This window comes from Lutra lutra, chromosome 2 (assembly GCF_902655055.1).
Source record: "Lutra lutra chromosome 2, mLutLut1.2, whole genome shotgun sequence".
NCBI lineage: Eukaryota > Metazoa > Chordata > Mammalia > Carnivora > Mustelidae > Lutra > Lutra lutra.
The window spans coordinates 96,912,119-96,924,326 of NC_062279.1; the positions used below are offsets into that span (position 1 = coordinate 96,912,119).

General features: G+C 44.7%; 1 protein-coding gene across 3 annotated transcripts in view; it reads right to left on the minus strand.

The window, feature by feature from the left end:
- Positions 1–12,208, minus strand: part of UNC5C (unc-5 netrin receptor C) — a 359,485-nt gene that overhangs the window by 7,555 nt on the left and 339,722 nt on the right. For all 3 annotated transcript variants that reach the window (XM_047718027.1, XM_047718026.1, XM_047718024.1), the window contains 2 exons: positions 5,406–5,555; positions 3,232–3,396 (listed from right to left, as the gene is read on the minus strand). In XM_047718027.1, coding sequence (XP_047573983.1) covers positions 3,232–3,396; positions 5,406–5,555 — 315 coding nt within the window. The remainder of the gene's footprint in view (positions 1–3,231; positions 3,397–5,405; positions 5,556–12,208) is intronic.

Genomic DNA, 12,208 nt, shown 5'->3' on the forward strand with positions numbered 1-12,208 from the left:
TCCCAGGGCATGATTCCTTGTCTCTCTTACCACATGGCTGACAACAGGCTTGGAGGTAAAAGGAAAATATACATTTATATTTCATCTAAACATGTCAGTTGCTATTCGCTCTTCCTTTCCTTCCAGGTAAGAGTAGAGTTTACTCTCACAGAATGCTTATTACAATAATTGTTTATGATATTGGTACCATCTGTCTCTGATGCCACGATTCCCTCAGTTAAACATATGATTTTTCAACATTAGCCAAACAGCTGCTGTGGGTGACAGCACCCATTTTCAGCACGGTGTGGGAGAAACAACTTTCCACTCCCGTGTCCTGACTCTTCTTCCTGAAGTCACCTCAAAAAAACTAGATCTTCCTAACGGTTGTTTAAATAGGCTATAGAAAACTGACGAGTAAGTAGATGGGATAAGTTCAGCAGACAAATGCTACTTTGCACATTTTAAGCATTATTCTTCGTGTACAAAAAGTGTATGGAAAGCGGCTGTAAGGTCTAGCAAATAGTGGGAAACTATAATCGTTACTATTATCTGGGAATCCACTAGTCAAACAAATGGCTAATGCTGCCTCGTGAAGTTCCACCTTTTCCAGGCTTCAAAGTGATGAACTAAAGCAAGGTGTGATCAACCCACTTGGGAAGATAAGCCATCTTCTCTACTCTGGGAACTAATGTTGATTCATTTACTTACTGAGATTTATTTCTCATTCCTTTGTTTTTATAGTGGCTGACTGAGGTTTCATTTTATTATTTTGATAGAAAGGGAATCTAAAGTTTAATTTGATGACAGATGCCACAGACTACAGAGGCAGAGTTTCCTCAAGAACTCAGTAATCCTAACAGCATCAACGGGAGCAGCAGTAATGATGAACCCTGGCTGAACACGGGCCATGAGCCGAGTTCTGCTCAGTGCACTAATATTCACTCATTCGTTTCTCATAGAAGTTTATACTTTATTATTGTACCAGTTTACACATGACGAACCTGAGGCAAGATGGGTGAAGTGGTTGTCATATCTGCATGGAACTGTCCATTTGCGAATTTCCTATCTACCATAGGTCTTTGTGTATAGCTAACGCTAAGTAGAAGGCCTGACAAGACTTTAAATTTCCCTCGCTTCTCTACGCTGTTTTTTCTCTTGGGTGTTGATGGGTAGCTTCCCTGTTATTACTCCCCCCATATCCTTCTTAAAAAAAGAAAAGAAAAGTAAAACATTTCATTATTTACATTCAGGCATGCACTCATGCCCCAGCTTTTACTCTCTGAGACATTTTCAATTCTTAAACTCCACCTCTATGAGACTAAAAAGGCTTTGTCTCTTGTTAAGGCATCTCTGGCCAAAGCACTCAGTGAGGAACAATTGGCAGACTCTTGACATCCCCACGGTCTCTGTCAAGCACAGCCTGGTCTCCCTGGGGGGCAACAGGTCCTTCTTGACTAGAGAGGCCAAGGGCCACGGCTTTATAAATGACTGCTGGTGAGTGCCTTGAGTGGTGGGTGGCTGGAGGGAGGGTGCAGCGCATTCCTGGCAAGTCAGCTCATTCTTGGAAGAGAGCACTTTGGAACTGCAACCCCAGCCCACCTGCCAGCTAGCCCTGTGACCCTAGGAAGGAGGCCCGTGCAGGAGAAAGACACCACAAATGGCGTCTTTTCTCTGTTTGGTTACGGTTTTTCAGTCACAATGTACCCCTACTTGAAGCTTTTGATGAGGATCCGGGGCTCAGGGCTCTCCAGAATCAATTGTTCAGAGCTGAGCCCTGTTCCTCAACATCAGTACCCAGCCCCACACCTCTCCCCTCAGTGGGCCACATGCACCCGCATTCAAATGCTAACCACAGTGGTGGAACTCAGTGACCCAGAAGTAAAAGCAGCAGAGTGCCCCATAATCCCCAAAGTCATCTGACTCCAGTCATTTCTCGCCCCTCCTCTGCTCAGAGAAACGTGCTTATCTGTCGCACGTGTGGCCAAAGGCCTCTGGCGGGTCTGAGGGTTGGCCTCTCAGACTGCCACCGAGTTGCAAAAGAAATCATCTCTCCTCTACATTGGCACAAGGATGAAAGTCCTTAAATGGTGATCACACTTTGCAAAAAGCGGCCCTTGCCCAGCAATGGCCGTCACGGGGGGCTGGGGGACGGGCGGGGGCCGCTGAACAGCTCCCTTTCACTTGAGGCCGCCGCGCCTCATCCAGCTTTTCATCACGCACCAAACGTTCACACTGAACTGAAGGCAAGCATCAAAGGAGCAGACGTCCTCGCCCCCCTCCAAAATTCCGCAGCCTTTGTTGTCACTGGAGCTGGGTGGTTATTGAACTTTGCAGACCTGCTGGGCCTGGAAAGTGAAAACACCCTCTGGAGCCAGCAGGGGTGGTGCTGTGTGCCTGGGAGATAGGGCCTGCGCCTCCGAGGGCCTGGCGGTTGCCATGGTGCCCTGACACCGAGATCATGCCTTATGAATGTCACCGGGGTCTGTGACTAAAGTTGTTTATGAGTCAAAAGTCTCATGGAACTACAGCAGGAAACGGTGGCCACGGCTCTTGGCAGGCTGTGGGAAAGAGGGACGGAGCGTCCTGGAGCCCGACATGTTTTCCCCCTGCTTGGTTTGCCAAGGAAGACAGTCTTTAAATACAACATGGAGCGCGAGACACACCGCGCAGAGTGACATTTCATTCGTCACTGTGCATGAGACAGTGAGGGAGAAGGAGTCTTTTAAATCATCGCCTGTCCCCCTGTAGTTTTAAAATATGACAGTCCTGCTCTTTGTGGTTTAGTCAGGGGCTCGGAGCTTGGCTCTTCGAGGCTCTGGGAAATGCTGCCTTCTGACCATTTGGCTTACACTTTTTCCTTTGTTCCTCCAGCGTGGAGGGTTTCCACTGTTCAAAAGGAGGATGGGGAGAACATGGAGTACCCAGGAGGCTTCAGGAAAAGTGACTCCATGTGCATGCCACCTCCATTCTCCCCTATCCTTGAAATTCTAACTAAAAAGTTAGAACATGATCCTTACATTCATGTCCTGACATAGAAAAAGCTTATTTTTTGAAAAGGATTTCCTATCCTTTTCTTTTATATATATCTAGCTCTGTGTGTTCATTAAAAATGTTATTGTATTAATAAATAGGACCTATACAATACATTTCAGGACTCTCCACATGGCCCCTGTTGAGACACCTTCACCTCTCCTTCCTTCCCCCGGTCCTTTTCTCCCCTGACCTCTGAGGTAGACAAGATCTTCTTACCTCTGACACGGTGCAGTTGAGCTGGAAGATCTGCCCTTCTCCTTCCACCTGCCGCACGCAGAGTTTGCAGACCAGCTCTACTGTGTTCAGGCTAAATCTTTCCAGGGTGAATGTGCAGTGGAGGTTTCTTTGAGACCCACTCCAGATATGATAAAAAGGAATTTCCTAAAGGATATAACCATGTTAACTACCGATGAGCGACTAACACTGAAAACAACTCTCAGACACTGCCTGCCAAGTACTTTTCTCAGAAGTACACGTTACCTTATTTAGTCCTCACGACAGGCCCATGCATAAGGACATCCCAACCCCCTTTTCGGATGAAAAATAACGAGGTCCAGAGACGTTAAACACCACCCTCCCCTAATCCCACAGCTCCTAAGTGGCAGAGCTATGAACCCAGGGGAGCTGGACTCCAGAATCCATATTCCTAACCAGTCTGCCACTGCTCCATCATTTATAAAAGAAGCCATTGTAAGTGGTTTTTCAAAAGTTTAGCGAATTCCCAAAAAAAAACCTACACACTCCAGTCATTGCTCATTAAAAGTAATCCCTGCCGTGGTATTCTGGAGAAAAGCAAAGAAAGTTTAAAGGGTAAAGCACTGATCCAGTTCCCTTTCATGCCTGTGCACTCCCTCTGCACAGGACAGGGGAAAACCAAAACTCACTGCAAGCAGAACACTGTGGGCCCGGGAAGCTGCTGCAGAAAATCCTTGGCCTAAAAAGGACTAAGCCTCTAACAGACATAAATTTTCTGAAAGTCTGGACCACGTTCAGAGCCCATCCTAGAATCTTGCTTCCATAAAGGAAAGAAAAGGGTGATACATTAATAATAATTAATAATAATAATAATAATAATAAAGTGGGGAGAATATGGTGGTTAAGAACGGAGGCTCTGGAGCCCAATTCAGTATAAATTAGAACACCCTCCCTTTGCTTACTTGGTGTTGTGGGGTAAGTAAACTTTCCCATGCCTCAGTTTCCTTATCTGTGAAAAAGTAAGCGAAAGAGTATCTAATCATAGACCTGCTGGGGTTAAATGGAGTAAATCAAAGTGCACAGGTGTCTGGCAGATGGTAAGAATTCAGGCAGGCTTGGCTTGAACTACTGTCAGATTATCATTATTATTATTAAAATAGTATTTTCCGTTATGATTGCACAAAGGATATTGCTCACAAAAGGGAAAGATTTATGGGGCTTTAGGGCAGTTGCAAAGAAGGGCAAGAAGAAAGCAAAGGGAGAGATCTAATGAGAAAGTCAAAAGCCAGATGCCACTACCCAGTGCTGAGTTACACAGAAGAGTCTGGTAGACAGCCCTGTGAAAGCTTCGGAGTGTTAGCAAGCTAGCAGGTTTGTTTCCCACGACTTACGGGTAAGTACTAGCCCTACAAGATTAAGAATGAGCTGGAAATCTTCCTTTCAACTATTAATACGTCCTCTGACTTCTATCAGAAAGTCAGTCAGTGGAGCTGCGGCCTTGGGGTGTGGGACTGGATTCGCATGTGTGTAGACACAGACTTGCAGCTTATCCAAGTGCGTCTGCATCTCCTGAGATTGGGTATGAGGCTAGAGATCCTGACGCACAGCCTCCTGGGAGCTCAGGCTCAGAGAAGCTGCGGGGTTGGTGACAATCCCTGGAGAGGCCTCTGTTTTTCCCATGTGTCCATGCAGTGAGAATTTAGACCAGTATTTTTATGCTGTTATCTAATAAAATCCTGATCAGATTTTATTTTTAGGTACTATTTCAATTTCCAAATTGGTATTACTTCCAAGTTTTCAAGGTAAAGTATTTTCTTAACAATGCTGAGGTCTAATTTGTGTCACAGCATGGAGGGAATAACACTGTTCTTCCCTTTTTCCTTAGGAATGCATTTTTTGAGGTTCTTTTTTAATCAATTCGCATTTATTCTGAAAATGAAATGAAATGATGGACTTGGAAGTCCTTTTACTAAAAATAAAACAATGAGAGTACAATTATTTGAAGGAGAATTAAGAAAAATTTTTTCAAATATTCTGAAGTATTTTTCAGAAATCCTAAATAACTCTATACCGTTTTGGAGAAACAAGTACTGATACAGAATTAATTTCAAGGAAAGGAATTCTCATGTTTAAATAATTTCAGACCTCTTTTTTGGAGCTGTCTCCGATCCTTTGGTTCAGCTCGGGAACCTTACCTGGTATTTGGCCAGCAATTTACTTTTCCAGAGCGAATGGGCGATATCGTGAATCGACAGGCGCAGGTTGTGGGTGCTGCCTTTAAAATGAAGAGCCTTAGGTTCTTCTAAGAGCTGTCCTCCCATCTGTCTCTCAAGCTGCAGTACTTCCTACAATGACATGCCCAAAGTCAAAAGCAAATCTCTGAATCGTATGACTTCTGCCGGCTGGCTCTCTCAACAAATGAATATGTTCCTCACCGCGCCTCCCCCACTCGACAACTAACTCGCGCACACTCCCACTTCTGCAGCCTGGAGACCCTCCAATTGAAGCCCCTGCCAGCTTGTGTGTGACTCAGTCCTCCTGACCATCAACTCTCTCTCAACAACCTGCATCACATGTTGTGAGGCAAATTCAGTACAGTCTGCATTTCCCGATGGACAAGTGGAAGATTTAATCAAATCCTGGAAAATAACAATCAGAATCCCAAATGGGAAGAATTCCAAATGAAAGAAAAAACAGGCAGAAAGATAAATAAGCAGTTAAAGTAAGTAGATTTTCAATGCACTTTTGGGGAAAAGGGCCAATCACTAGAAAACAAACCCATGTCTTGGACTTGGCAAAAGTAAAGACTTGGAATGCATTTGGCACTTTTGTTTTTCCTTTCAATTTTTTTTTTTTGTAGTTTCTTTACCTATAGAAATAATAACATTTTTGCCTAAGAATTATCGGTTGCACAATTCCCAATTATCAAAAACTAAAATAAAATATACTCATTATCTGTCCTATTAGAGGAAAATGTACTAATACAGATTAGGAAGTTCTGTCAGCACCAAATACTGAACTAGACAGTCACTCAGATTAAATATGGAAAAGAATACCTCATTTCTCAAGAACTGTGGCTGATCAAAAAATCTGCTATATAACTTTACTTAAACTATAAAGATGTAACATGAAGACAAATTCTAAGTAGACTTTCATTCCTCAAACAAGCTAATGGGAGTTAACGAAGCATTTTGAAGTACAGCTGCAATTATCCAAATAGCAGCAAAGCATAAGTTATCAATGAACAAAATATGCTGAGTCTCCTTTGTCATCAGAACCATCTCTGCGCACTCCACTCTCATCGTGCTCTGAAAGTTTCAGTGACACACATGTGTAGGCAATTTGTGACCTTTCTTTCCTTTTTAAAGCGTTTGGGAAAATAATGGATTTAAAAAATATATGTAAAAGGAAAACATGATCTTCTTTCTTGGGGACATTTCCAGCTAGAAGCAGGGGGTTCCATAACGCAGCGCCCATTCAGGTCTTTCCACACGCACGTGTTGGGCACCTACCAGAGTACCAAATGCAGATGGATCACAGCAGAGAATTGTGAGTGTGGGGACCAGATTGGCTTTTACCCAGAAATACATCCTCTCTGCATTTGCTGAATGAATTCTAACCCACACACATGTAGCCCAGTAAGTGCAGAGCTTACCAACATCATTGATTAGATGTAAACAGCTCATTTCTAGCTGCTTCTTAGTGGTTCTTAGCATCCATCATCTTTGAGTCAGGCCACTATTCTGAACAATGCAAGCTGCTGAAAGGTCTTATAAGGTGTAGGAAATATTAGGGTAATGTGGGATATGGTCTCAGGCATGGATTCCTCTAATTAGTGTTTAATGGAAGCGATGAGGCAACAGCACATTGACGGAGAGACGGGCATGGTCCAGCTGCTTCGGAATATTTACACCGAGAGGATTCAACCTTGCTGGCTGATGAGTAGCTATTACTTGTGACAGGAGTCTGAGCAGTCAGCCGACTCCCAGCCAGCCAGTCGGCCACCAGGACACATATGTTGTGCCCTGGCTCTCTGTGCCTACAGCTCAGCAGGCTCTGAGGGTCCCCAGTAAGCCATACAGGTCTACCCAACCCAGAGGTGCACATGTTCCTCGTGGAACACTTCACACTCCATTCCTCGACAAGGATCTGGCCATGTTGAAATGAAGATGAATAAGAAAAGCGAGGGTTAATTGCAGTTTCTTCTGCTTCAGCAGCAAGGCATAATGAGCTTATGTTGATCATGTTTGGTGTCTAGTTAGCATAATAGAGAAAGCTGATGTTCCCAGTGAACCTGGCACCTGACAAATTCTAAAGCTAAAATGATGTTTGTTTATAAGCCATTAGAAGAAAAGAAACGTAATTAGAAATCTTTGAGATTACAGTCATGCCAATCAATCAGTTCTAGCTTCTTTCCAGTACACCCTAATTACCTCATCAAGACGGCTAAAGAGCAATCGATAGCAATTATCTGATTACTATAGATCTTCATTATGTCCAAATTATCTCCCTGGGATGTCTAAAAGAAGATGCATTGTATTCTGGGAGGAAATTGTACCCAACAACGTATAATCCACACCCCATTCCTACAATCAACATAGATTGCTGGAGGATATGGAGAACATTATCAGTTTTCTTGGCAGGGAGGACTACTGGAAAAAACCTAAACTGCCTATTGGCCATGATCTTGAAGTCAAGAAATCTAATACCACATTTGAATGAGGAGTCTGGGTGGGAGTCAGCCCAAGAATAGGACTGAGTTCTTGGTTTCTTCGGCATTCACCTCCAAAGGCATAATTAAGAGTTCTCACCAATGGGGAAAGATGGCGTTGGCTGGAGCCTTTTTTGAAAGTACCAAGTAAAATGCCATTTTATTTTATTTTATATTATTGTATTTTTTATTTTAAAGATTTAAAGATTTACTTATTTATTTTAGAGAAAGAGAGTTGGGGTAGGGAGGGGCAGAGGGAGAGAGAATCCCAAGTAGACTGCCTGCTGATCATGGAGCCAGACAATGGGCTTGATCTCATAACCCCGAGATCATGACTTGAGCCAAAATCAAGAGTTGGAAGCTTAACTGACTGAGCCACCCAGGCACCACAGTAAGATGCCACTTATTTTAAAGATAATGGAGCTAGAGAACACATCTCCATAGTCTTAAGCTCTCTGTTTTTCCATCAACCAGGAATGACACAAAGTGGCTGTACAGAGCTGGGAGAACCTAACTTTTTTGTCCCCTTTGATTAGACACGAACCCTGGTGAAAGATAAACTGCCCATTGGGTTGTACCCATGCTTACAGTCGAGGTCCCACTCCAAACATATCTGACTGCAAATGCCTATCGGTCCAAAAATTGAGCATGCGTTTTATGCTTCTTTATAAATGATATAGTAACATGTCAGTAAATTACTGTATTACATTATAAAATACACATAAGGTTAAAAGGATGAGCCAAGATGAATAAACACACAAGTACTATTATCTTTTTGGCCCCCAAAGTTCATTGGGTCTGGGGTGTGTGAGGCCATTTTCGAGACACTGACTTGGGCAGATGTCTTTTCACTGCTAGCTCTGGGAGAAATCAGCCCTCGAATAAGTGATTCAGTAAGAAGAATCCTTACCAAACTTAAATTTAATGTTCTTCCTGAGAAGTGGCAACAGATCTCACACCCAGGGTGTTCGACTTCAAGGAAACATAACAAAATAAAGGAGGAGACCATAGCCAAACCACAAATTAAAAATATCAAAGTGAATTAAAGATATTGTAAGTGATAAATAAAACACCTCCTTGGAAACTACAACCATCTAAAAGTACACAAGTCAGAGATGACTTGACACATACAGCAAACCCACATACAGGTTTGAGCTTCACGTGTTCTCTTACACACCAGGTTTTTCCGACAAGGATAGGACATGACTGCAAATGTATTTGCTCTTCCTGACAATTTTCTTTTCTTTTCTTTAAAGATTTTATTTATTTATTTGACAGACAGAGATCAAAAGTAGGCAGAGAGGCAGGCAGAGAGAGAGGAGGAAGCAGGCTCCCCGCTGAGCAGAGAGCCCGATGCGGGGCTCGATCCCAGGACCCTGGGATCATGACCTGAGCTGAAGGCAGAGGCTTTAACCCACTGAGCCACCCAGGCGCCCCCCTGACAATTTTCTTAATAGCATTTTCTTTTCTTTAGCTTACTTTATGGTAAGAACACCGTGCAAAATACATACAACATACAACACGTGTTAATTGGCTATTTATGTCGTTGGTAAGGTTTTCAGTCCACAGGAAGCTATTAGTAGTAAAGTTTTTGGGAAGTCAGAAGTTATATGCAGATTTTCAACTGCCTGGGGGTTCAGTGCCTATAACTCCCACAGTGTTCAAGGGGCAACTATATAAATCTTACATCAGAAGAAAGAAGAAGCAAGCCCACTTGACACACTAGTCATGCTTGTGCCCTGTCTTGTTACGTTTTTCACTGTCATAATCTCAGACAGACATGTTATAACAGACCCCACTTAAAAATATGCTGTAACTTATATTTCAAAAGTCTTGATTTTCTGAATTCCTTCAGCATGAAATCATTTTATTATACATATGATACACAGAAGGAAAAGGACATAAAAATAACAAACGTATGAATCAATAGGATATAGCTTTACAGTTAAATACTTTCGTCTCCTTAATCTTCCTGAGAGCATTCATTCAACATCAGGAAAAGGTACATGGCCTGCTGGAAACCGTGTCAAGCTCTGGGGTACGAGCCCCCAACCGTGCCTCATACTCCTCAGGGAGGGGAGATCGCCATGTAAACATGTGACCCCAACATTGCACTCAGCCCCAAGACAGCTTCCAGACAGCTGCTTTTGGATCACACAGTTAGGAAATATCATGCACTTTATGAGAGAATAAGAACAAAATATATTTAAGTCAAAGGATTTAGTTAGACTTCAGAAAAATGTAGTGATCTTGGAAAGACATGCTGTAGTAGGAATTAGGATCATCTAGGCTCTTTGTTCTCAGAAATATAAAGGTTACCTTCCTTTGCAAAGGTTGTCTTCCCTCTTGGCAGGTCTCCCCCCTCAGGGTCCTGTTTGGTTCTGGGTGACTCTACCTGGGGGACTGGTTGTTTCTGGGTGACTCTATTGTTTGGTTCTGGGCGACTCTGCTTTGATGAGCTTGCTCTGTTTCTGCGAGAAGGGGTCGCTTTCTGACTTCCTTTGTCACGCTGGTCTTCACCCCTGTAACTTAACCTTGAGAAGACTCTCTCAGGAGTCAGTTATTGGCAGAGGTGGGAACACACGCCAGCCCCCAGTCACAGAGTCACCAGGAGCAGGCCCCTGTGTGTGTGAGTCTGATGCCAGGACCCGAGCAATCCTGCAGGATGGCTGCTTCCCCAGCCCAGTGGCTGCCCAGGGCAGGCTCTTCAGTGGCCCTGAGTGAGGGCTGTATTGATTCAGGGGGCCTGTGAGGGATCGCTTGAAAGGCAGGGACAAGAGATTCCACAGTAGAAACAAGCAGCTTTCACAATAACCAATTAAACCAAGACATTATCCATGCCAAGCCATTAGCCTGGGCCACTTAAGAGCCACAATAAATCTGAACTGTTTTAAAGGCCTGTGTGAATGTACAGAGGGAGCACCACTGGCCAGTACCCAGATCTCTCCCAGGCTCTTAGCCCAGAGGAGCAGCTCTCAGGAAGGCAGCCCAGGACAAGGTGAGTGACAGGAGCCTTACAGCTCCCACACTCTGGTCTTCCTAAGCCCCGAATTTTTCATGCTGCTTTACTTTGGGGGTTAGATCCCTTCTACTTCAGGGCAGCTGGAGTGTCAGTCTCCCAGCTAGTGCACGGGAGAGCGCCCGGAGCAACACAGATGCCGGTGGAGATGCTCAGGGCGCAGGTTTCAGAATGCAAGAAGTCGCTGCCTGAGGGGACCCTGTGCCAGGGAGTGTGTGAAGCGCTGGGGCCCTGGCCTGTTCTCCACGCTCTGTGCTCACCCTCCTTCTGCTCAAGAACCTGCCTCCTCTCTTCCCTCTCTTCTCTGAACCAAATGGCCTCCTTGGTTGCAGGCACTTGTTTTAGCTTCCAGCTCCTCAAGGGGCGCTCATTCCATTTGTGGGTTACTAGCTTTTAGCCTTCTCCCCCTCAAGCCCCTTCATTTTCCTCACTGCCCTCCCAGCAATTCTTTCCTGTCCTTATGAGAAATCTTATCAGCTAGAGAAGGGAGGAAACAAATGATTAAACTCGAATCTCATAGAATGCATTAAGATTTCTTCAGGAAGAGAAGGCTGGAAGGAGGTTAAATCAAGGCTTTGTTCTACGGTGTCTGGCTTTGTTCTCTGCATCGTGTGGATGTGATTTGTCTGTTCACTCTTTATTCCTGACGGAAACACATAGCCCCAATTCGGCCAGCCATATTGAGGGCTGCCAGGGAGCCTGGGGCCAGCATTGGGAACCTAAGCTTTGTGATCCAGAGCTTTTCAGCCTGGGGACAGCTGGACGGAGAGGGACCCACACTCCACACTCTGAGCCCGGCGCTGGATCAGACACTGGAGACCGAATTGCACAGTTCACACCCTGAGCCGCACCTTCACACGCTTCTACCACACGGGCCAGGGGTCTCAAGAGCCCAAACCAGGCGACATTCAGCCTGCCACACATGCTTCAAAAGACCAGCCCTCAAGTGTTGTGCTGGCTTAGTTGAAAAGAAATCGCATCTTCATTCCATCTTTATGGAACCTGCCTTACTCCTGTTCATTCTTTAATTCCATGCCGAGACCTGCCCTTGTCACTGGGGATGAGAAATTTCTCTTTTTGCTGCCAAGGCTCTCTGTGGCTCTCAGAGCTGTGGGCCTGCATGCTTCCCAAACAGAGGCCACAGAGAGCGACTGTCCTTCTCTGCTGGTCCCTGCCAGCTCTTCAGCCAAGCTACTCTCCGTTCTTGCCAGTTGACTCCCCTCCTCTGGCCACAGGGCCCGGAGGCCAGCTCTCGGCCACCTCTGCCA